The 27,055-nt window shown below is 39.0% G+C and overlaps 1 protein-coding gene across 1 annotated transcript in view; it reads right to left on the reverse strand.

Moving 5' to 3' along the window:
• Positions 1–27,055, reverse strand: part of Rp1 (RP1 axonemal microtubule associated) — a 294,119-nt gene that overhangs the window by 147,897 nt on the left and 119,167 nt on the right. Inside the window, exon 6 of the mRNA XM_037202448.1 lies at positions 22,016–22,148. Coding sequence (XP_037058343.1) covers positions 22,016–22,148 — 133 coding nt within the window. The remainder of the gene's footprint in view (positions 1–22,015; positions 22,149–27,055) is intronic.

The following is a 27,055-nucleotide window of genomic DNA, read 5'->3' on the forward strand; positions in this document are numbered from 1 at the left end:
CCTCAGAAGTCTGACCCAAGACAACAGTATCCTGTTATCTTAATTTCAACAGCATCCTGTTATCTTAACTTCCACAGCATCCTGTTATGACCAAAGGTCCCTTCATAAAAATTTCTATTTAAGACAGTTTCTTTGTTTGAAGCAGTTTCCTTCTCCTTTAATGCTCTCCCACCAAACCTAAACCATCCTATAAAAACTCAAACTTTATTTTGGTGGGGCTCTTCTCTTTTTTCTCAGAGACAGCTCAGCAGTGTGTATGCCACTAAAGCTTCATTCTCAGTCTCAGTGTGGCTCTTTGGTCTCGCTGTTCTGTAAACCTTTATTAGGGAACCTAGAGCCAAACAGTGACTTCTAGGCATGAGGAGACTGCTGTCTTCATGAACTCACAGTACCTGCAGGTGCATACACTAGACCTACTCAAGATTAACAGTAAAGCATAAAGGGTATTAAGGGCTCATAAGCCCCCACCCCTACCAGAAGTTATTTATAGTTGATGGTTTCTGGGGGATGGAGAGTCAGTTTTCCTTAGGGATGCAGCCCCTGGCTAGTCAATTATGCTCTAGTGGATGGTCCCATACCTATGAGTACATAGGCTACTACAAAAACGATCAAAGAAAGGACAAGAAGTTGAGAGGGGGTAGGCAGGTAGAGAGATCTGAGAGTAGTTAAGAGAGGAGGAAAGAGTGAATATTATCAAAATATATTATATGAAATTCTCATAGAATTCATAAAAAAATATTATTTTAAGAAGATGGAAAAAAGATATACAAATAAGTAGAAACTCAAAACTAGAAGGAGCAGCTAGTCTCACATGTAGATAGGGAGCTTCACACTGAAACCAGTCAGAGGTGATGAGAAAGGACACTGAATTAAAGCAGGAGATCACTGAGACGACACGGTGACTCTAATATATAGAAACCAGTGTACTCGATTTCATAAAACAAACACTAATGAAAAAGGAGGCAAAGCTACACTAACAAGGCTTGCCTTCAATGTCCTACTCTCATTAATAGATACATATACAGATGGAAAAAATAAATCAGAATATCCCATTCTATATTTGCTGAAGAAAATTCTTCTCAATAGCTATGTTTGTTTGTTTGTTTAATCACCGTTGTGACAAGTACTTGATAAACAAAGCTATAAGAGGGAGTTGGGTTTATGGGCCAGTGAGATTGCTTAGCCAAGAATGACAATCTGAGTCTGATCCCCAGGTCCCACATGATAAATAAAGAGAACTGACACCTGAAAGCTTCCTTCTGACCTACACACACACACACACACACACACACACACACACACTCATACTGTTGCACACACATACCTGTACATATATGCACACACAACAAATAAAATTTAAATGTGTAATAAAGGAGTTTATTTTGTTTACACTTTGTCTTAGTGAGTGTTCTATCATTATGAAGAGACACCATGACCACAGTAGCTCTCTAAAGGAAGCATTTAACTGGGGCTGGCTTACAGTTTCAGAGGTTTAGTCCACTATCATCACTGTGAGAAGCATGGCAGCAAGCTGCCAGACATGATACTGGAGAAGGAGCTGAGAGTTTTACATCTGAATCCACAGGCAGCAGTCAGAGAGAGACACTTGGCCTGGCTTGAGCATTTGAAACTCCGAAGTCCACCCCCACCCACACACCTCCTCCAACAAAGCCACACCTACTCTAACAAGGCCATACTTCCTAATTCCTGTTGTGGAGTGTCACTCCCTAATAACCAAGCATTCAAATATATAAACCTATGGAGACCATTCCTATTTAAACCACCATATTCCATTCCCTAGCCCCCCTAGGCTTACAGACACATCGTAATGCAAAAAAATGCATTCAGTCCAACTTCAAAAGTACCCATAGTTTACAACAGTCTCAACTATTTAAAAGTCCAAAGTGCAAAGTCTCTTTGGAGACTCTTGGCAAACTCTTAACTATAATCCCCTGTAAAGTTAAAATGAAAAAGCAGATCACATACTTCCAACATACAAAGGCAGACAGAAGTCATGAATTTCAAAAGAGAAATTCCAAAAGGGAGCCTGGTGAAGAAATATTGGACCAAAGCAAGATCTAAAACCAGCATGGCTAATTCACACTCTGCCTCCTCATGTCTGATGTCAAAGGACTCTTCAAATCACTGTTCCTTTAAGCTTTGTTGACTGCAACATACTTCTCTCTCCTGGGCTGGTTCCACACTTGATTTGCAGCTTTCCTCAGCAGGTATCTCACAGCTCTGGCATCTCCAGCATCTTGGGGTCTCCAAAGCAATCCAGGATTCACCTTCACAGCTTCACACAATGGCCTATCTAGGCTTCCATACAGGGACAACCCTGACACATGCCTGGCCTCAGTGGCTTTTCTAGTCATGGAGGGAGATTCTATAACCCCCCTTTCTTATATCCTTAACTTTAAAGCTAGAACCATGTGGCTGAAGCTGCCAAGTTCTGCTGATTGATGGAGCTGGAACAAAGCCCCCTCTTTTAATTACATTTCCATCATCTTTCTGTTTTTGATGGTTTCTTTTACTGTTTAAACTTTTTTTTAATTCCTTTTTGTAAGTTAGAAGCTTAAATGGGTGAAGTCACCCCCTTTATTCCATTCACCATCAGGCTTTTCTTTAATCTGTTTCCTTCAGCACAGGACTTAGCTCCATTACACTTTCCTCTTTCCTTCTCAAACTATATTTTTCCTTGCTTAGCTTTCTTCTTGTTATTATAGATCTGCATAAGACTGGTCAATAATAACCATGTGACACAGTCAATACTAAGCTGTTTTGAAATCTCTTCTGCCAACACCATTAATCCAAAACATTCAAGATAGCCTCAGACAGACTTTTCAGACAAGGACAAAAAGAAGCAAGATTATTCACCAAAATATCACAAAAATGATATCTAAACCACTTAAAAATTCTTCTCTTCTGAAACCTCTTGAACTAGGCCACCATAATCTACATCACTCTCAGAACCACTGTCTTCGACACTTCTACTAGTATGGCCCAGTAAGTCCCACTTACTTTCCTAATCCAAAATCCCAAAGTTCACATTCTGCCCCCACATAGCATGGTGAAGCCTGTCACAGAAAGTCTCTGCTCCCTAGAACCAACTTCTGTCTTAGTCAGTGTTCTGTTGTTGTGGAGAGACAACATGACCATGGCAACTCTGAGAAAGCATTTAATTGGCGTTTGTTTACATTTTCAGAATTTTAGTCTATTATCATCATAGTAGGGAGCATGGCAACACACAGGCAGACAAGGTGTTGGAGAAGGAGCTGAGAACTAAGCATTCTGCATCCGTATGCACAGGCAGCAGGCAGAAAGAGATACTTGGCCTGGCTTGAGCATTTGAAACCCAAATAACACCCTCAGGGACACACTTCCTTCAACAAGACCACAACTACTTTAATAAGGCCACTACTCCTAATCCCTGTCATGTAGCATCAATCCCTAGTGACCCAGCATTCAAATATATGAGCCTATGGGGGCCATTCCTGTTCAAACCACTGTATACTTTGAGGGTAAAGTTTACAAGGATGGAGAAGTCATGGCAGCAAGAGTATAAGCCAGAAGTCAGGAAACACAGGCACATGAATGTAGTTGCTCTGCTAGCTTTCTCCTTTCTATTCAGTCTGAGATCCTGAATGATGAAATAGTACTGGCACATTTACGATGGGTCATTCCACTTCAGTGAAACCTCCTTGAAAATTCCCTTATAGACATGTTTAAACAATTTCCTCATGCCCAAATGTTAAGTTGACAACCAAGGTTTTCTTGTCAACTTAATTTCCAAATAAGTTCCAGTCCTGGCTCTTAAGTCTTATTTTTATCTCATAATGCAAAACACATTTAGTTCATTGGTAAAAGAACCCAAAGTCATAAAAATTCCCAAATTTCTTGAGTGTGTAAGTGTAGATTATCTTCTTAGACACATATAAATCATTAACTATGATCACTTATGAAATAAAAATATACTTTCATTACACACTGGCACAGAACAAACATTTCTTTTTTTTTTTTTTTTTTGGTTTTTCGAGACAGGGTTTCTCTGTGTAGCTTTGCGCCTTTCCTGGGACTCACTTGGTAGCCCAGGCTGGCCTCGAACTCACAGAGATCCACCTGGCTCTGCCTCCCGAGTGCTGGGATTAAAGGCGTGTGCCACCACCGCCCGGCAAGAACAAACATTTCTATTCCAAAAAAAAAGAATGGTGCCATAACAAGGAGTATATCAGGTCAAAGAAAGATCAAAACCCATGCTGTGGATATTGCTCTGTATAAATAAAATGCTGATTGGCCAGTAGCCAGGCGGGAAGTATAGGCAGGACAAGCAGAGAAGAGAATTCTGGGAAGTAGAAGGCTGAGGCAGAGAGACACTGCCAGCTACCACCATGACAAGTGAGATGTAAGGTACCGGTAAGCTACCAGGCAACTTATAGATTAATAGAAATGGGTTAATTTAAGCTTTAAAAACTAGATAACAAAAAGTCTGCCATGGCCATACAGTTTATAAGTAATGTAAATCTGTGTGTTTACTTGGTTGGGTTTGAGTGGCTGCAGGACTGGCTGGTGAGAGAGATTTGTCCTGGCTGTGGGCCAGCCAGAAAAACTCCAGCTACAAACCCAGAGCAAGTTGCAGATACAAGGGGCAAGAACGCAGCTCTATCCCATCTTGGCTCCTAGTGAGGCAAAGCAAGATAATGTGGCCCACCAAGGCTATCAGAGATGGAGAGGTGTATTGTAGCCCTGTAGAAGTGCTCCACAAAGAGGAAGATGGATGGCTTAAGGAGAATTACTGTGTATTACGAAGTGCTAGACAGGAGTGTTGTGCCAAGTACTAATCTTTTGAGAATCTTGTAGATTTGCAAAAGCATCTTCAAGAACAGTAAAAATAGCACTTGAAGAGCTGGAACAAAGATTCTCAGTATGATTTTTAAAAGCTACTCCCAGGAGCTGAATGGGTATTCAGCAAGGTCTCACTGCCTACAAGTTGCTAGCTAGGTGCACACCACAAGCAATACAGTTATTATCACTGTTGTTAGTTTAATGACAGAAGTATGTGATAAAAATTAATTGAAGAAGAGAATGTATATTTTTGATGATAGAGAAAACAGGGAAGAAAACTAGGGGGATGGTCAACCAAATACAAATACATATAAACATGCAATAACAATTGAATAAACAGAGCTATTAATTTGAAGGGAAGCAAGAAGGTGTTTATGGGAAGGTTTGAAAGAAGGAAATGGGGGCGAGAAATGTTGTAATTAAATCACAATCTCAAAAAAGAATTAAAAATTAAAAAATCTAATAGTAAGCTGACCAATAATAATTTTTTTTTTTTGGTTTTTCAAGATAGGGTTTCTCTGTGTAGCTTTGCACCTTTCCTGGAACTCACTTGGTAGCCCAGGCTGGCCTCGAACTCACAGAGATCCGCCTGGCTCTGCCTCCCGAGTGCTAGGATTAAAGGCGTGCGCCACCACCGCCCTGTCAAAAATAAATTTTTTAAGGAAAAAGAAAACAACCTAGGATTGAATTTGAAGCTCTCTACTTGATAGCTAGCATCTATAAGTGCCATAGTACACCATGCAGACTTTGGGGTAGAATTGTTACTGACAATCACTCTCGGTAATATATACTGTATGCTATATTACTGTGCCTATTGGTGCAATAGTGGTACACTTGTTATAAATGCAACCAATAACCTTCTTAATAGACTTAAGGCCTGTAATACTGGAGGGAATTATATCTGATACTGTAAATTAGGGCAAAACCCTGTGGCTAGGGAGGCTACAGTTGTTAGTTTGTCTAACCAATGTGATTTGCCAATTAAATTGTTTTGCCCACTTTTGTGTTAACACTTACAGATTATTGTATCCCCCACTGTGGAGTAAACTTTCTTTGTTGCAGTCAGCTGTGGTTAATGTGGAGATGTATAACCAGTTTAAGTGATGAGAACAAATAACTACTAAGGCATAGAATGCTCATGTTATATTAGACTTTATAAATCACTAGTTTTGGTTAACTCTTTTCCACCCCCTTTTTCTCCAATACTCAGAATAATCAAACATCTATATTACTCACTCCAAGATTCATAGAACATTGCAGAAGAAGAGGTAAAAAATTTTAAGAGCCACAGGAAGTGGTTGAGTGTTGTGTAACTATTTCTTGCAATTCAGTTTATAGACAGAAGAGAGACTCACAATACTCAGAAAGCTCAAGAAATGTATAAGACTTGTGGCAAAATGCAAGCTGCAGTTATTGCCACAGAATAATAAAATATGACACAGTGTATGAGTTGTAAAGAAAATGCCAATAATGCAGGTTTCATGAGTCATTACCCATGCTTTATGATCTTTTTACAGTGATGCAGCTGCTTTTGGGTCATCCATGTTCTCACAGGTAGCATCAATAAACTCATTATTCACCAAGCTATATTTGAGTAGAATTGTTTCTTTTGTTTGCCATTAGTAACATATCTGGAGTGATTAGTTTGTGTACATTCTCCCAGGAAAAAGTCTCACAAAAACATTATTCACACAAAAAAAAAATTAAAAAATAGATCACCTTATAGCCTCAAGTCAGTTGGTGGTGGCTCACACCATTAATCCCAGCACTCTGGAGGCAGAGGCAGGTGAATTTCTGGGTTTGAGGCCAGTCTGGTCTACAGAGTGAGTTCCAGGAAAGCTGAGATTACACAGAGAAATCCTGTCTTGAAAAAACCAAAAGAAAGAAAAAGAAATACAAAAGACCTCAAATAGCCAAATCAACCACAAAAAAAGAGAGATATTGGACATATAATAGTAACTAATTACAAATTATATTGCAAGATACATGACCCTGTCTCAAAAAATTACATTAACCCCAAATCCCATCCATCCTTCGAGACTGCAACTGTTCCCTGAGACAGACCCTGTCTGCACCTGACTGGACTAAGAGGTGAGTCTTTATCCTCATACCTGAACACACCAGCCCCTAGGCTTTGGGCCCAAGGGCATAACCCTGCAACCCCTACACCCCCACACATTGCAGTTCCAGTTTCAGGCCAGTTGGCAGGCAGATCTCCTGCACACAGGTCAGACTACTCTCATCCCCCATCAGACCCTGTAAACCAAGCCCTACCTCCCCCAAATCCCACCCACCCTCCGAGACTGCAACTGTTTCCTGAGATAGAGCCTGCCAGCACCCAACTGGACTAAGAGGACAGTTGACAGGTAGACATCCTGCACACAGGTCAGACTATGACCATCTACCACGTGGTAAGACTGCAGCTACTCCCTGAGACAGAACCCACTAGTGCCAGTTGGACTAAGAGCTGATCCCAGAGACAAAAAAATCCATCAGCATCAGCTAGACCAAGAGGTCCCACTCGATCAAGAGTATCAATCAGACCAAGAGAGGCTCCCTCAGACACAGACACCACTTGCACCAAGTAGAGAAAGAGATGGGCAGACACCAGTGCAAAATTACATACATAAAACATAAAAACCAATATGGCTCCATCAGAACCTACATCAGCAAGACCTGAACATCCCAACACAGAAGAAACAGAAGATATCTACCATAAAATGACTTTAGGAAGATATTAGAGATCTTAAAAGAGGAAATGAAAAATTCCCTTAAAGAAATCGAGGAAAAGTCAAACAAAAAAATGGGCAGAAATCAGTAAATTCCTTGAAAGCCAAAAGAAAACAATTAAACAAGTGAGGAAAACAGTTCAAGATTTCAAAACTGAAATTGAGTCAATAAAGAAGACACAGACTGAGGTAATGCTGGAAGTGGAAAACCTGAGTAAATGAACAGGAACTATAGATGCAAGTATAACGAACAGAATGCAAGAGATGAAATAGTGGATCTCTGGTGTTGAAGATACGGTAAAAGAAATAGATTTATCAGTCAAAGAAAACACTAAAGCCAACAAAGTCATGACCTAACATGTCCAGGAAATTTGGGATACCATGAAAAGACCAAACCTATGAATAATAGGGATAGAAAAAGGAGAAGAATACCAACTTAAAGGCACAGAAAATATATTCAACAAAATCAGAGAAGAACACTTTCCCAACCTAAAGAAAGAAATGCCTATAAAGATACAAGAAGGCTACAGAACACCAAACAGACTGGATTCCCAAAAAAAAGTCCCCTCTCCACATAATAATCAAACCACTAAACATACAGAATAAAGAAAAAATATTAAGAGCTGCAAAGGAAAAAGGCCAAGTAACATAAAAGCAGACCCATAAGAATATCAACTGACTTCTCAATGGAGACTTTGAAATCTAGAAGGTCCTGGACAGACGTTATGCAGATACAAAGAGAGCATGGATGCTAACCCAGACTATTATACCTAGCAAAACTCTCAATCAACATAGACGGAGTAAACAAAGTATTCCATGATAAAATCAGATTTAAACAATACCTCTCCACAAATCCCACCCTACAGAAAGCACTTGAAGGAAAAATCCAACCTAAGGAAGTTAGATACACCCTTGGAAATACAGGCAATAGATAGTCCCATACCAACAAATACCAAAGAAGGGAAACATACAATACTACCACCAAAAAACAACAGGAATTAACAATAACTGGTCATTAATATCCATCAATATCAATGGTCTCAATTCACCTATAAAAAGACACAGGCTAACAGAATGGATATGAAAACAAGATCCATTAATTTGCTGCATACAAGAAACACACCTCAACTTCAAAGACAGACAACACCTCAGAATAAAAGGCTGGGAAAAGACTTTCCAATCAAATGGATGTAAGAAGCAAGCCGGTGTAGCTATCCTAATATCTAATAAAATAGATTTCGAACTGAAATCAATTGAAAGAGATTAGGAAACTACATATTTATCACAGGGAAAATCCGACAAGATGAAGTCTCAATTCTGAATATTTATGCCCCAAATACAAGGGCTCCGACATTCGTAAAAGAAACATTACTAAAGCTTAAATCGCACATCAAACCCCATACACTAGTAGTGGGAGACTTCAACACCCCACTCTCACCAATAGACAGGTCTGCCAGACAGAAACTTAACAGAGAAATAAGGAACTAACAGATTTTATGACTCAAATAGATTTAATAGATATTTACAGACTATTCCACCCTAACACAAAAGAATATACCTTCTTTTCAGCACCCCATGGAACCTCCAAAATCAACCACATTTAACTAAGCAAATCTCAACAGATAGAAAAAAACTGAAATAACCTCCTGGGTCTTTTCAGACCACCATGGCTTACAGTTAGACTTCAACAACAACAAAAATTACAGAAGCATACGATCTTATGGAAACTGAATAATGTCCAATTAAACACCAATGAGTCAAGGAAGAAAGAAAGAAAGAAAGAAAGAAAGAAAGAAAGAAAGAAAGAAAGAAAGAAAGAAATTAAAGATTTCCTAGAATTCAATGAAAATGATTGTACAACATTCCCAAACTTATGGGACACCATGAAAGCAGTGCTAAGAGGAAAAGTCATAGCTCTAAATGCCCACATAAAGAAGATGGAGAAATCTCACACTAGTGACTTAGCAGCACAACTGAAAGCTCTAGAACAAGAAGAAGCAAACTCACCCAGGAGAAACAGGCGCCAGGAAATAATAAAATTGAGAGCTGAAATCAATAAAATAGAAACAAAGAGAACAATACAAAGACTCAAAGAAACAAAGAGTTGGTTCTTTGAGAAAATCAACAAGATAGATAAGCCCTTATCCAAATTAACCAAAAAGCAGAGAGAGGGAGCATCCAAATTAACAAAATTAGAAATGAAAAGGGGGACATAACAACAGACAATGAGGAAATCCAGAGAATCATCAGGTCATACTTCAAAAACCTGTACTCCACAGAATTGGAAAATCTTAAAGAAATGTACCGTTTTCTGGATAGGTATCCCATACCAAAGTTAAATCAAGACCAGATAAACTATTTAAATAGACCAATAACCCCTAAGGAAATAGAAACTGTCATTAAAAGTCTTCCAACCAAAAAAGCCCAGGACCAGATGGTTTCAATGCAGAGTTCTACCAGATTTTCAAAAAAGAGCTAATACCAATACTCTTCAAATTGTTCCACACCATAGAAACAGAAGGAACATAATCAAATTCTTTTTATGAGGCTACAGTTACCCTGACACCCAAACCACACAAAGATGCAACAAAGAAAGATAACTACAGACCAATCTCCCTCATGAACACTGATGCAAAAATACTCAATAAAATACTAGCTAACAGAATCTAGGAACACATCAAAACAATTATCCACCATGACTAAGTAGGCTTCATTCCAGGGATGCAAGGATGGTTCAACATACAAAAATATGTCAATGTAATACACCATATAAACAAATTGAAAGAAAAAAAACCACATGACCATCTCATTGGATGCTGAAAAAGCCTTTGACAAAATCCAACACCCCTTCATGATAAGGGTCTTAGAGATCAGGAACACAAGGAATATACCTAAACATAATAAAGGCAATTTACAGTAAGCCAACAGCCAACATCAAATTAAATGGAGAGAAATTCAAAACAATTCGACTAAAATCAGGAACAAAGCAAGGCTGTCTGCTCTCCCCATACTTATTTAGTATAGTACTTGAAGTTCTAGCTAGAGCAATAAGACAACAAAAGGAAATCAAGGGGATACAAATTGGAAAGGAATAAGTCAAACTTTCATTATTTACAGATGATATGATAGTATACATAAGTGACCCAAAAAATTCTACCAGGGAACTCCTACAGCTGATAAACTCCTTCAGTAAAGTGGCATGATACAAGATTAACTGAAAAACATCAGTAGCCCTCCTATATACAAATGAAAAAGGGCCTGAGAAAGAAATTAGAGAAACATCAATAGCCTTTACAATAGCCACAGATAATATAAAATACCTTGGGGTAACTCTAACTAAGCAAGTGAAAGAACTGTATGATAAGAACTTTAAGTCTTTGAAAAAAGAAATTGAAGAAGATATCAGAAAATGGAAAGATCTCCCATGCTCATGGATAGGTACAATCAACATAATAAAAATGGCAATCTTACCAAAAGCAATATACAGATTCAATGCAACCCCCATCAAAATACCAACACAATTCTTCACAGACTTGAAAAGAACAATACTTAACTTTATATGGAAAAACAAAAAACCTAGGATAGTAAAAGAATCCTGTCACAATAAAGCAAACTCTGGAGGCATCGTGATCCCCGACCTAAAGCTCTACTACAGAGCTATATTAATTAAAAACAGCTTGGTACTGGCATAAAAACTGACATGTAGACCAATGGAATCAAATTGAAGACCCTGACATTAATCCACACACCTATGAACATATGATTTTTGACAAAGAAGCCAAGACTGTACAATGGAAAAAAGAAAGCATCTTCAACAAATGGTGCTGGCATAACTGGATGTCCACATGCAGAAGATTACAAATAGATCCATATCTGTCATCATGCACAAAACTCAAGTCCAAGTGGATCAAAGACTTTAACCTAAGTCCAGTTACACTGAACTTGATAGAAGAGAAAGTAGGAAGTAGTCTGAAACAAATTGGCACAGGAGACCACTTCCTGAATATAACACCAGTAGCACAGACACTGAGAGCAACAATTAATAAATGGGACCTCCTGAAACTGAGAAGCTTTTGTAAAGCAAAGGAAACCATCAATAAGACAAAATGACAGCCTACAGAATGGGAAAAGATCTTCATCAACCCCACATCTGACAGAGGGCTGATCTCCAAAATATATAAAGAACTCAAAAAGCTAGACATCAAAATACTGAACAATCCAATTTTAAAATGGGCTACAGAGCTTAACAGAGAATTCTCAACAGAATCTCAAATGGCTGAAAGACATTTAAGGAATTGCTCAACATCCTTAGTCATCAGGGAAATGCGAATCAAAACAACTATGAAGTACATTCTTACACTTGTCAGAATGGCTAGGATCAAAAACACTAAAGACAGCTTATGTTGGAGAGGATGGGGAGCAAGGAGAACACTCCTCCACTGTTGGTGGGAATGCAAACTTGTACAGCCACTCTGGAAATCAGTATGGTGGTTTCTCAGAAAGTTGGGAATAATTCTTCCTCAAGACCCAGTTATATCACTCTTGGGCATATACCCAAGGAATGCTCAATCTTATCACAAGGACACATGCTCAACTATGTTCATATCGGCATTATTCATAATAGCAAGAATCTGGAAACAACCAAGATGCCCCTCAACTGAAGTATGGATAAAGAAAATGTGGCACATATACACAATGGAGTACTACTCAGCAGTAAAAAACAATGATATTGTGAAATTTGCTGGCAAATAGATGGACTAGAAAATGTCATCTTGAGATGAGGTAACCCAGACTCAGAAGGACAAACATAGTATGTACTCACTCATAAGTGGATACTAAATGGGAGGGAAAGGATGGCCAGACTGCAATCCATATCTCCAGAGGAAAAGACCCTAGGAGGGACACATGGATGACCCTGTTAAGGAGAAGTGGATGAAATCTACATGGGTGGACTGGGTAGGTGGTGTGGCAGAGGGCGAGGAGTGTGGAATGAGAACATAGGGAAATGGGAGGTTCAAGCTGGAAGAGGGACAGAGTGGGAGGGCAGGGAGGAAGATACCATGATAGATGACATCATGGGAATAGGAAGAGGCAGGGTGCTGGGGAGGCTCTCAGGAATCCACAAGGTTGACCCCACCTTGGCCTGCTGGCAGTGGTCCAGAGGGTGCCTGGACCAGTCTACTCCAGTGACCAGCCTGGCAAATAACCTGGCTGTCATCATAGAGCCTTTGTCCAGTGACAGATGGAGGCAGATACAGAGATCCACGGCAAAACACCAGGCTGATCTCCGGGAATCCAGTTGATGAGAGAGAGGAGAGATACTGCAGGCATGGGACATCAAGATCATGATGGGAGGATGTGCAGAGATGACAGACCATACTAGTGGAAACCCATGAACTGTGGACTGGTGTCTGTGGTGTCCCCATGGGACTGGACTAAGCCTTCTGGACACAGAAGATGGTTGTTTGGCTCGAACTGTTTGGGGGCACATAGGCAGGGGGATCGGGAACTGTCCCAGGTCTATGGGTGGGCTTCTGGGAATCCAGTGCCTGTGGTGTGACACCTTGCACAGCCTTGGTGCAGTGGGAAGGGGCTTGGACCTGCCTAGGCTCAGTGAGCTGGGCTTTGCTGACTCCCCATGGGATACCTCGATTTGGGGGATGTGGGGTGAAGGGGTGGCTTGGAAACAAGGGCTGGGGGTGCGGGGGGGTGTCTGTGGATAACATGAGGAATGAGTATAAAATTTCTTAATAAAGAAAAATAAAATTAAAAAACAAAAAACAACAAAAATTGCATCCTGCCCCCGACTTCCCTTCTGGACCAGAGACTTCCAGTGTAGATAAGAGCTTCCATCCTGCCCCACAGTTCCCATTTGGACAAGAGAACTCCCATCTGGACAAGAAAGAGAGAGACTTCCTGAATCTGTCAGCTCTTTCTGAACCAAGTATACTGAAAAGACCAAGAATGAACCACAAGGAGATGGGCAGACATCAAGGCAGAAGTACATACAACAAAATGAAGAGCAATACAGCATCACCAGAACCTAGCCCGCCTCCAACATCTAGACCTGAACATCAAAAATTGGAAGAAGCAGAAGAAAGTAGCCCTATGAGTAGCATCATGAAGAAGGTAGAGGCTTGTGTAGAGCTAAAGACAAGAAAATTGGAAGAACGCTGTAAACAACTAGAGGAAAGGGCAAATAAATTAGAAGCAAACAATAAAGTCCTGCAAGAAAACAATAAAGTCCTGGAAGAAAACAATAAAGTACAGAAAGAAAACAATAAAGTACTGGAAGAAAACAATAAAGTACTGAAAGAAAATCATGAAAAAGCAATGAAACAAGTAAAGGAAACAGTCCAAGACCTGAAAAGGGAAATTGAAAAAATAAAGAAGACACAAACAGAGAGAATGCTGGAAATAGAAAACCTGAATAAAAGATCGGGAACTTCAGATGCAAGTATAACCAACAGAATGCAAGAGACGGAAGAGAGGATCTCTGGCATTGAAGATACAGTAGAAGAAATAGTTTCATCAGTCGAAGGAAACACTAAAGCCAACAAAGTCATGAACCAAAATGTCCAAGAAAGTTGGGACACCACGAAAAGACCAAACCTACAAATTATAGGGATAGAAGAAGGTGAAGAATACCAACTCAAAGGCACAGAAAATATATTCAAAAAATCATAGAAGAAAACTTTCCCAACTTAAAGAAAGAAATGCCTATGAAGATACAAGAAGCCTATAGAACACCAAACAGACTAGACCCCCATAAACAGTCCCCTCGACACATAATAATTAAACAACTAAATGTACAGAATAAAGAAAGAATATTAAGAGCAGCCAAGGAAAAAGGCCAAGTGACCTATAAAGGTAAACCCATCAGAATAACACCCGATTTCTCAATGGAGACTTTGAAAGCCAGAAGGACCTGGACAGATGTAATGCAGACACTAAGAGACCATAGATGTCAGCCCAGACTAATATACCCAGCAAAACTTTCAATCATCATAGACTGAAGGAACAAGACATTCCAAGACAAAGCCAGATTTAAACAATACCTATCCACAAACCCAGCCCTACAGAAAGCACTAGACGGAAAATTCCAACTGAAGGAAGTCAGATACACACTCGAAAACACAGGCAATAGATAAAGCCACAGCAGTAAACCCCAAAGAAGAGAAGTACACACACACTACCACCAAAAATAACAGGGATGAACAATCAGTGGTCGTTAATATCCCTTAATATCAACAGACTTAATTCACCTATAAAAAGACAAAGGCTTAGAGAATAAATATGAAAACAGGACCCATCTTTCTGCTGTATACAAGAAACACATCTCAAATTCAAAGACAGACACTACCTAAGAATAAAAGACTGGGAAAAGACTTTCCAATCAAATGGTCTTAAGAAACAAGCAGGGGTAGCCATCCTGATATCCAACAAAATAGACTTCAAACTAAAATCAATCAAAAGAGATCAAGAAGGGCATTACATACTCATCACAGGAAAGATCCACCAAGATGAAGTTTCAATTCTGAACATTTATGCCCCAAACACAAGGGCACCCACATATGTAAAAGAAACATTACTAAAGCTTAAACCACATATAAAACCCCACACATTAATAGTGGGAGATCTCAACACCCCACTTTCACCACTGGACAGATCTCCCAAATCAAAACTTAACAGAGAAATAAAGGACTTAACTGATGTCATGACCCAATTGGACCTAATAGATATCTACAGAACATTCCATCCTAACAAGAAAGAATATACCTCCTTCTCAGCACCCCATGGAACTTTCTCTAAAATCGATCACATACTTGGCCACAAAGCAAATCTCAACAGATACAAAACAATTGGAATAACCTCCTGTGTTCTATCAGACCACCACGGTTTAAAGTTAGATTTCAACAACAACAAAAACTACAGAAAACCTACAATCTCATGGAAACTGAATAATGCTCAACTGAATCACCAATGGGTTAAGGAAGAAATAAAGAAAGAAATTAAAGACTTCCTAGAGATCAATGAAAATGAAGACACCACATACCCAAACTTATGGGACACTATGAAAGCAGTGCTAAGAGGGAAATTCATAGCACTAAATGCCCACATAAAGAAGTTGGAGAAATCTCACACTAGTGACTTAACAGCACACCTGAAAGCTCTAGAACAAGAAGAAGCAAAGTCTCCCAGGAAGAATAGACACCAGGAAATTATCAAAGTGAGAGGTGAAATTAAGAAATTAGAAACTAAGAGAATAATACAAAAAATTAATGAAACGAAGAGTTGGTTCTTTGAGAAAATCAACAAGATAGACAAACCCTTATCCAAACTAACCAAAAGACAGAGAGAGAGAGAATCCAAATTAACAAAATCAGAAATGAAAAGGGGCACATAACAACAGACATTGAGGAAATCCAGAGAATTATCAGGTCATATTTCAAAAACTTCTACTCCTCAAAACTGGAAAACCTAAAAGAAATGGACAATTTTCTGGATAGGTACCACATAACTAAGTTAAATCAAGACAATATAAACTATTTAAATAGTCCAATAACCCCTAAGGAAATAGAAACAGTCATTAAAAGTCTCCCAACAAAAAAAAGCCCAGGACCAGATGGTTTCAGCACAGAATTCTACCACATCTTCAAAGAAGAGTTAATACCAATACTCTCTAAATGGTTCTACACAATAGAAACAGAAGGAACATTACCAAACTCCTTCTATGAGGCTACAATTACCCTGATTCCTAAACCAAACAAAAATACAACAAAGAAGGAGAACTACAGACCGATCTCCCTCATTAACATTGATGCAAAAACATTCAATAAAATACTGGCAAACAGACTCCAAGAACACATCAAAACAATTATCCACCATGATCAAGTAGGCTTCATCTCAGGGATGCAAGGGTGGTTCAACATACAAAAGTCCGTCAATGTAATACACGATATAAACAAACTCAAAGGAACAAATAACATGATCATCTCACTAGATGCAGAAAAGGCATTTGACAAAATCCAACACCCCTTCATGATAAAAGTCTTGGAGAGATCAGGAATACAGGGAATATACCTAAACATAATGAAGACAATTTACAGCAAGCCAACAGCCAACATCAAATTAAATGAAGAGAAACTCAAAGCAATGCCACTAAAATCAGGAATGAGGCAAGGCTGTCCACTCTCCCCAACTTATTCAATATAGTACTTGAAGTTCTAGCCAGAGCAATAAGACAACATAAGGAGATTAAGGGGATACAAATTGGAAAGGAAGAAGTCAAGCTTTCCCTATTTGCAGATGACATGATAGTATACTTGAGTGACCCCAAAGATTCCACCCAGGAACTGATAAAGCTTCTAAACACCTTCAGCAACATAGCAGGATACAAGATCAACTCAAAAAAATCAATAGCCCTCCTATATACAATGGACAAAGAAGCTGAGAAGGCAATCAGAGATACATCACCCTTTACAATAGCCACAAATGACAAAATACCTTGGGGTAACACTAACCAAGCAAGTGAAGGACATATATGATAAGAACTTTAAGTCCCTGAAAAAAGAAATTGAAGATGTCAGAAAATGGAAAGATCTCCCATGCTCATGGATAGGCAGAACCAACATAGTAAAAATGGCAATTTTACCAAAAGCAATCTACAGATTCAATGCAATCCCCATCAAAATACCAACACAATTCTTCACAGACCTGGAAAGAATAATACTCAACTTCATATGGAAAAACAAAAAACCCAGGATAGCCAAAAGAATCCTGTACAATAAAACAACCTATGGAGGCATCACAATCCCTGACTTCAAGCTCTACTATAGAGCTACAGTAATAAAAACAGCTTGGTATTGGCATAAAAACCGACAATGGACCAATGGAATAGAATTGAAGACCCTGACATTAACCAGCACACCTATGAACATATAATTTTTGACAAAGAAGCCAAAAGTATACAATGGAAAAAAGAAAGCATCTTCAACAAATGGTGGTGGCATAACTGGATATCAACGTGTAGAAGGCTGCAAATAGATCCATATCTGTCACCGTGCACAAAACTTAAGTCCAAGTGGATCAAGGACCTCAACATAAATCCAGCTATTCTGAACCTGCTAGAAGAGAAAGTAGGAAGTAGTCTTGAATGCATTGGCATAGGAGATCACTTCCTAAATATAACACCAGTAGCCCAGACACTGAGAGAAACAATCAATCAATGGGACCTCTTGAAACTGAGAAGCTTTTGTAGAGCAAAGGATATGGTCAACAAGGCAAAGCGACAGCCTACAGAATGGGAAAAGGTCTTCACCAACCCCACATCTGACAGAGGACTGATATCCAGAATATATAAGGAACTCAAGACATTAGACATCAAAATGACCAACAGTCCAATTAAGAGATGGCCTATAGAACTAAACAGAGAATTCTCAACAGAGGAAACTCAAATGGCTGAAAGACATTTAAGGAATTGCTCAACATCCCTAATCATTGGGGAAATGCAAATCAAAACAACTCTGAGATACCACCTTATGCCTGTCAGAATGGCTAAGATCAAAAGCAATGAAGACACTTTATGCTGGAGAGGATATGGAACTAGGGGAACTCTCCTCCACTGCTGGTGGGAATGCAAGCTTGTACAAGCACTTTGGAAATCAATATGGTGCTTTCTCAGAAAATTGGGAATCAGTCTCCCCCAAGATCCAGCTATACCACTCTTGGGCATACACCCAAGAAATGCCCAATCATACCACAAGAGCACTTGCTCAGCTATGTTCATATCAGCATTGTTTGTAATAGCCAAAACCTGGAAACAACCTAGATGCCCTTCAACTAAAGAATGGATAAATAAATTGTGGCACATATACACAATGGAATACCACTCAGCAGAGAAAAGCAATGACATCATGAGGTTTGCAGGCAAATGGATGGATCTAGAAAAAATCATCCTGAGTGAGGTAACCCAGACTCAGAAAGACAAATATGGTATGTATTTACTCATAGGAGGATACTAGATGTGGAACAAGGATGACTGGACTGCTACTCACATCACCAGTGAGGCTACCTGGAAAACAGGACCCCAAGAAAGACATGGAGAAATGGATGAGATCTACATGAACAGCCCAGACATGAGTGGGAGCAATGAAGGGCGAGGATCGAGGGAAAGAGAGCGGGAGATCCTAGCTGGATCAAGAAAAGAGAGGGAGAACAAGGAATAGGAGACCATGGTAAATGAAGACCACATGAGAAAAGGAAGAAACAAAGAGCTAAAGAGGCCCACAGAAATCCACAAAGATACCCCCACAAAAGACTGCTGGCAATGGTCGAGAGACAGCCGGGACTGACCTACTTTGGTGATGGGATGGCCAAACACACTAATAGTTGGGCCAGAAACCCCATCCAAGGACTGAGGAATCTGGATGCAGACATCCACGGCTAGGCCCAGGGTGGAGCGCTGGGAGTCTAATTAGTGAGAAAGAGGAGGGTTTATATGAGCGAGAATTGTTGAAACCAAAGTTGGATAAAGCACAGGGACAAATAACCAAACAAATGGAAACACATGAACTATGAACCAAAGGCTGAGGGGCCCCCAACTGGATCAGGCCCTCAGAATAGGTGAGACAGTTGATTGGCTTGATCTGTTTGGGAGGCATCTAGGCAGTGGTACCAGGTCCTGGGCTGGTTGCATGAGTTAGCTGTTTGAAACCTGGGACTTATGCAGGAATGCTTGGCTCAATCTGGGAGGAGGGGACTGGACCTGCCTGGACTGAGTCTATCAGGTCGATCCCAGTCCTCGGGGGAGACCTTGATCTGGAGGCAGTGGGAATGGGGGGTGGGCTGGGGGGAAGAGGAGGGGGGCAGGAGGGGAGAGAACAAGGGAATCTATGGCTATTATGTAGAACTGAATAGTATTGTAAAATAAAAAATTTTAAAAAAAATTTTAAAAAATTACATTATGAAGCCAGAATAACAAAACAGCATGACACTAGCACAAAAATTAGTGTGTAGACCAATAGAACAGAACAGAATAGAGGAAATAGGAATAAATTCATGTAACTACAGCCATCAGCTGGTGCTGAGAAAAGTGTATGTATATATATGTAGAAGGATAGAACTAGATTTTTTTCTTATCTCTCTATTAAAAATGAATTAAAGGCCTTCATTAGTGTAAAACTGGAAACTTTGAAACCACCAGATGAGACTACAGATAAAAAAATACATTAAGATGTAGGCATAAGTCGGTTTGAGCTCAGATCCTCCATGTCCTATGCCTGAAGTGTGGAGTAAGACCCAGCAATAGGGTTTTACCTTTGAATACTGTGGCAACAATGAGTAATTGTGGCAACAATGACAGTTTGTACTATTTGGGGTTTCTTCGGCCCTCTTGACCAAAGATTCAAAGGATGTTTCCATATCTGGTACCAGAGTTTTAGTTAGATAGTCTGTGGTTCTTGTGGAGAGCATTATTTTAAGTTTATAAAATAATGTCCCCCTACAGCTTTTACAAACACCTTTAATGCTATTTATCTCTCCATCCTCTTTTTCCCTCTATATTACCCTCCAACTCTCCTCTCCAGTTAGGTGCCCTCCTCCTGTTTTTCCTTTTTCCCTTCATAGCACCTGTGTCATACTAAGCCCCTCTCCCAAGGTCCTTCTCCATCCCTCCTCCCTTAGGTCCTTTCTACTCTCTGGCTTCTGTGGTCACTTCAGGTTACATACTCAAATCTAAAGATTCATAACTAGGATCCACAAATAATACATGAAGCTTTTGTCTTTCTAAGCCCAGATTACCTCATTCAGTATATTTTTTCTAATTCAATCTAATTCAATCCATGTTCCTGCAGATTTTATAATTTAATTTTTCTTTACATCTGAATAGAATTCCATTGTGCATATGCACATTTTTATTATCCATTCATCAATTGAAGGTTGTCTAAGCTGTGTCCTTTTCCTGGCTATAGTGAATTAAGCAGCAAATATGGCTGAGCAAGCATCTTTATAGTACGATATTGAACCTTTGGATACATGCAAAGGAGTGTTATATCTAGGTCATATAGCAGGTCTTTTTTTTTAGCTTTTAAGTATTCTCCACATTTATTCCCATAGTAGCAATACCAGTTTACAATAATCCTTTCTTTGTATACTTACCAGCATTAGTTATCAGTTGTTTTATTGGTTTTAGCTATTCTGACTGGGGTAAGATTGTAGAGTATTTTAATTTGCATGTCCTTGTTTACTAAAGGTATCAAACACTTAAAAGATATTTACTAGCCACTTTTATTTGTTCTTTTTAATACTCTTTATTCAGATACATAGTTGATTTTTTAAATTGGATTGTTTGTTTCCTTGATTTTTTTTTTTAGTTTTTTTTGTTGTTGTTTTAGTTTTTTGTATAGTCTGAATATTAATTCTTTCTTGGGTGTAATGTAATTAGATAGTTGGAAAAGATTCTCTATTACTCTATATGCTCCATTTTCACTCAGCTTGTACTTTCCTTTATAGTTTAATGGATTTTCTTGGTCAACATTACTTAAAGTTGAAAGAGCACCTTCCAGAAGCAGTTAAAGGGGCCCAACAGAAAAATTTTGCCTTTCTGCATTCCACCCTAGCACTTCATTGGCAAGTTCATCCACCCTGTTGATGAGTTTATCTACCCTATCACTGCCTCTGCTGATACATTGTTTCATTGATAATAAAATACAGTTTCTACAAGCCTCCAACATAGACTGAAAACCAGTGACTCTCTAGGAGTCCTCAGGCCTACAGTGCCGGGGAAGGACTACTGAGGCAGTCAGCCTGGTAGTTTGAGAAGGTAACCTGTTCTTGGTGTCTCCAGTGTGAGAGCAGCCACTGTGGAACTATCCAGACTGTACTCTGTACAGTTTGTGTGACAGTGTAGAATAAACCCGCATTTCTATTCACTTAGTTCTAGTCCTCTGGAGCAGCAGTTCTTAACCTATGTGTTATGACCCCCTTGGCAAACCTCTATCTCCAAAAATATTTACATTACGATTCATAACACTAGCAAAATTACAGTTATGAGTAGCAACAAAAATAATTTTATGGTCAGGGGTCACCACAACATGAGGAACTGTACTAAAGAGTGACAGCATTAATAAAGTTGAGAATCACTGCTCTAGAGAATGTTGAGTTTTATCTTCTATGAATTAATCTTATTTTCATTAAGTGGAATTTCAATTGACCTTCCAACAAGACTAACTACAATAAGAACATATTACTGAACACTGATGTATAAAACAATTTTAAAACATTTGTGTGCATTTGTCATAAGAGCAACAGTAATTGATTTAAACATTAACCATCTTAATCATTCATTCAATTACTTATTCAAAATCCAAATATTCAGTTCCTTGTTCTTCCGTATTTGGGTAAGCTGGTTTTATTCGCAGTATATGGAGTTGAATCTCCCTTACCTGGAAGGACAGGTTGTCCTTTACTTAAAATTGGGAATTCTCTGCAGATTTCTCCATCTTCTTGCTCCTGTGCCAGCCATCGTTGAACAGGAATATAAAACTTTTCTCCAGAATTCATGTTTTGCAATTCTATCTGTAATAGCAAAAAAAAAAAAAAAAAAAAAAAAGCATCAAAGAATAAAGTGGACTTTCTTCAAACTTGATACTTAGGTCATAGTTCAAATGTATAAACTATAGAGAATTGAATAAAATGTAATAACGCATTACTGGAATCTTACTTATCCAAAACAACAAACTATACAAGGCTCTTTTTATACTTGGAATAAGATTCTGAATAAAGAATGTCTTGTAGCAGTTGTGTCTCAGGAATTGGTGGTAGCTAAGAGGTGAATATAAGTTTGCCATGTACAAAGCCCTGAGTTTAGTCCCACCACCTCCCCTTCCTGCAGCAGGAAAGGCTTCCTCTTTTCATGGGCTCTCAAACAAGAAAACTGTCTTTCAATGAGAATGTATTTGTGTTAGGGAGAAATGGAAGAGAATATTTCACTCTGATTGTTGTATTTTTCCATTGCAATTTTACATAATCTTTTCAAATCATTTAACAAGTGTCCCAGCACCCTAGCTTCATAATTAATATAGTACTAGTTAGTAGTTAGTAACTAAATGAGATATCAAATGCATTTATGATAAAATTTTATAAATTTATTAAACAATAAAAATGAAAAATATCATGTAATTATGTAAGTATCAACTTTAATATTCTACTTTGTAAGTAAGGCCTAAAGGACAAAAGGAAGAATATTATCTTATACAAAAGTCAGGGGGTAATTTTGAACTCTAACTATTACTTTTTACAAAGTAAACTTAATTTTTCATCTTGCTTCAAGAATTTTCATGACTTTAAGGTAAAGGTGATGGAATTACTAACATTTATTTATCCCTAATAACACAGTAAAAAAATGTGATTTCGGTAATGATTCACCTTCCATGAATTTTTCTCTCATATTATAAAACTGCAAGAGAGAAAATTTACCAAGTGTCTTATTTACTTTTCTATTGTTGTGATAAAACACCATGACCAAGGCCACTTATAAAAGAAAGTGTTTAATTTGCTTATGGTTTGGGGGGATTAGAATCCACAATGGCAGAGCAAAGGAGTGGCACTACGAATAGCTGAGAGCTAATATCTTAATCCACAAGCAGGTGGCAGAGAGAGGCACACTGGGAATGGCACCACTATTTTGAAACCTCAAAGCCCATACCCAGTGACACACCTCTTCCAATAAGGCCAGAACTCCCAATCCTTTTCAACAGTTCCATCAAATTGAGATCCAAGTATTCAAACATAAGACCTATGAAGGGGTTACACTAACTACCACATGCCACTCCCTGACTCTCACAGGCTTCTGGCTATAAGGCAAAATGTATTCAGTTCAACTTCAGATGTCTCTATAGTTTTCCATGGTCTGTTTTCATGGATTTATTCATAATTGTTTGTGTACAAATAAATATGTACATCAACCCAAATATAATAGACTAATTTCAAATAATTTCTAATACATGATTAGTCATTGTACTGACTGGTTTTGTGTGTTAATTTGACACAAGCCAGAGTCATCAGTTGAAGAAATGCCTCCATGAGATCCATCCATAAGGCATTTTCTCAATTAGTGATCAATGGGGAAGGGCAGAGCCCATGGAGAGAGGTAGCACCCCTGTGCTGGTGGCCCTAGGTTCTCTAAGAAAGCAGGAGGAGCAAGTGAAGGGGAGAAAGCCAGAAAGCAGCATCCCTCCTCGACCTCTGCATCAGCTCTTGCCTCCAGGATCCTGCACTGTTTGGGTTCCTGTCCTGACTTCTTTCAATGATGAACAGCAATGTGGACGTGTAGGCCAAATAAACCCTTTTCTTTTCAACCTGTTTTTTGGTCATGATGTCTCGTCATAGCAATAAAAACACTAACTAAGACAAATTGGTACCAGTGTAGTGGGGCATTGCTGTGACAGACCTGATCATGTATTAGGGGGGATTGTGGAAGGACTTTGGAACTTTGGGCTAGGAAAGCCATTGAGTATTAAGAGCTTTGTGGGATGTTCTGTGGGAGATTGGAAGATAGGAATGTTAATAGTAGTGCAGAAGATAGAGACCTGATTTGTGAAATTTCAGAAGGAGGTTTAAAGACTCTGCCAGGGTCATTTGTTATTTTGAACTAAGATTCTGTGGTTCTGGTTGGCTGGGCTGAAGAATCTGTTGTGATAACAAGATACTGGAACTACTAAAGCGAAACATAGCTTTGCCAGGATACTTGATGCTGGTCAGCTGGAGTTAAGAAATTAGTGGTGATTAAGAAGATATCAGCATCACTGAGGTGAAATGTTCTGGGAATTGCTTCTTGAGGGCACAGAGAAGCTGTGTTCCAGAGGCAACCATGGTTGTACCTCATGCTGGCAGCCAGACTTAGTAATGTGTGTCACCAAAGTAATACTCATTTTGAAGGCATGAAGGGGTCATGGAGAGTAGATGGGGCTTGGCATTGTAAGAGGCCAGGAGAGTCCCTTAGTGTAGGTGCAGCCTTAGTGGCAATTGAAGGCCCAGGACTGAAGGGGTCGTGCAAAGAAGTTGAGGCTTGGCACCATGAATAGAGCCTTTTAGAGGCTATTGGTAAAAGTACAATGCAGTTGCAGCAGAAGATCGCAGCATTTTGGAGATGCTAGTACCATGGGATGACCACCAAAAACAGTAGCAGCTGTGGCAGTGGAGCCAGCAAGGGCCTAGAAAACAAGCTATGAGTGCTGCAGAGGGCAGAGTCAAAGAAGCAGAGGAGTCCAGAGGATTGTGAATCCCAGCCTATGGATGGTTGGAATTCAGTTTTGCTTTGATTCAATTGTGACTGTGCCCTGATTTTTCCCTCAAAGTATTTTACTGGAGTTCACATTTGGGAGACTGAATTTTAAAAGACTTCATATTTTAAAAGAGATTGGCTATTTTAAATGAACTAAAATTGTAATGTTTTTGAATTTGTAAGGATTGTGGGACTTCTAAAGTTATTCATATTTTTAATGTGTGTTGTGTTGTGAAATATAACTTAAGATGTGTTACATTCATTTATGCTGTGGAACCTTTGTTTAATGATGCAAAGATGTATTGTATTCTTTCGTGTTGCATTTGTTTAACTCTGTAAAGCTGTGCTACTTTGCCTGTTTAAAGCACCTAGTTGGTCTAATAAAGAGCTGAACAGCCAATAGCTAGGCAGGAGAAAGGATAGGCGTGGCTGGCGTACATAGAGAATAAATAGGAGAGATGGAGAGGAGAAGCGAGAGAAGGAGAGGAGGACACCAGGGGCCAGCCACCCAGCTGTACAACCAGGCATGGAGTAAGAAGGAAAGAAAGGAATATAGAATAACAAAAAAGGTAAAAGCCCAGAGGTAAAAGGTAGGTGGGATAATTAGTTAAGAAAACCAGGTTAGAAATAAGGGAAGCTAAGGCCAGGAATTCATAAGTAAGAATAAGTCTCTGAGTATTTATTTGGGAGCTGGGTAGCAGGTCTCCAAAGAGCAGAGAGTTAGAAAAAAAAAAAACTGACTACAAATCTGAGATCTTGGGGAGGTATAAGAAAGGAAGGGTGTGGCTTAATAGTTATGTTTGTATGTCAATTTGACAAGGGGTCAGGGTTTTGTGTGTCAACTTGTCACAAGTTAGAGTCATCAGAGAGGAAAGAGCCTCAGTTGAGGAAATGCCTCCATGAGATCAAGCTGTAAGGCATTTGCTCAATTAGTGATCAATGTGGGAAGGCCCAGCCCATTGTGGGTGGTGCCATCCTTGGGCTGCTGGTCCTAGGTTCTATAAGAAGGCAGGCTTAGCAAGCCAGGGAAAGCAAGCCAGTAAATACCACCCCTCTGTGGCCTTTACATGAGCTCCTTTCCCTAGGATCTTGCCCTGTTTGAGTTCCTGGCCTGACTTTCAGTGATGAAGAGTAACATTTCCTCCCCAACTTACTTTTTGGTCATGGTGTTTCATCACAGCAAAGAAACCCTAGCTAAGACAGTCATCAAAGACTTGGATCCACCTGCAGCTGACATTAAAAGCTTTATTAATGTTAAGTTCTACCCTTGTCCATCATCATTTCTCATGTATTTGCTAACCCACAGTTCAACAACTTTAACATTCAAAATCTTCTTCCATTGTTTTGACATGTTTCCAAGCAATTTAACTCTTTGTTGAATTACTATATAAACTAGGCTTATAAATCACCTTTCAGAACATTACTTCATGTATGAGGTACATCCATTTTATATACAAAATAAATGTTTTGTAAATATTGCTAAATTAAAGATTGTGATCCAACTATATTTTATCTATAAGACATTCATTTCAAATAGAATTATGACTGTGATTTTTAAATAGGTTTGATCAGGGTATCTTTGTTGTTATTACACCTTGTTCTCATTTGTTCCCTTTGCCCCATTTATTCCAGCATTAACCCTCCTCATTCCTCATTCCTCATTCCTCATTCCTCCTGCTTATCCCCCAATAGTGCCAACTGTGTTTCTCCTCCCCTTTTCATTGATAATTTTTTCATATAATATATTCTGATCATGCTTTCTTCTCCTCTACCTCCTCCCAGATCCTCTTTATATCCCCAACTCCTGAAACATAGTCTTCCTTTCTCTCCCTCTCTTCACAAACAGGAAAATAAATTTAAAAGAAAACTAAATAAAAAATACACACCACCCCCCCAAAAAATTTCACAAACTCACAATATTGGAAAACAAAATATACAACTAAAAGAACCAATAAGGCAAAAATGCCAAAACAAAGCCATATAAAACAAAAAGTCTTCAAAAGTCTGAAAACATACATATTGAGTTCATTTTATGTTGGCCATCTATTGTTGAACATGGAACATTGAGGTAAATGTACCCAGTGAGATTCCATTAGAGTAAAATAATTTTTGCAGGTGTCAGTAGCAGACAAATTTTGGGTTAGGAATGGCAGCCCATGTCCACTTCCCCTGTTAGCATTGGAACTCCATTTGACTTGAA

Source organism: Peromyscus leucopus, chromosome 2 (genome assembly GCF_004664715.2).
Source record: "Peromyscus leucopus breed LL Stock chromosome 2, UCI_PerLeu_2.1, whole genome shotgun sequence".
Taxonomy (NCBI): domain Eukaryota; kingdom Metazoa; phylum Chordata; class Mammalia; order Rodentia; family Cricetidae; genus Peromyscus; species Peromyscus leucopus.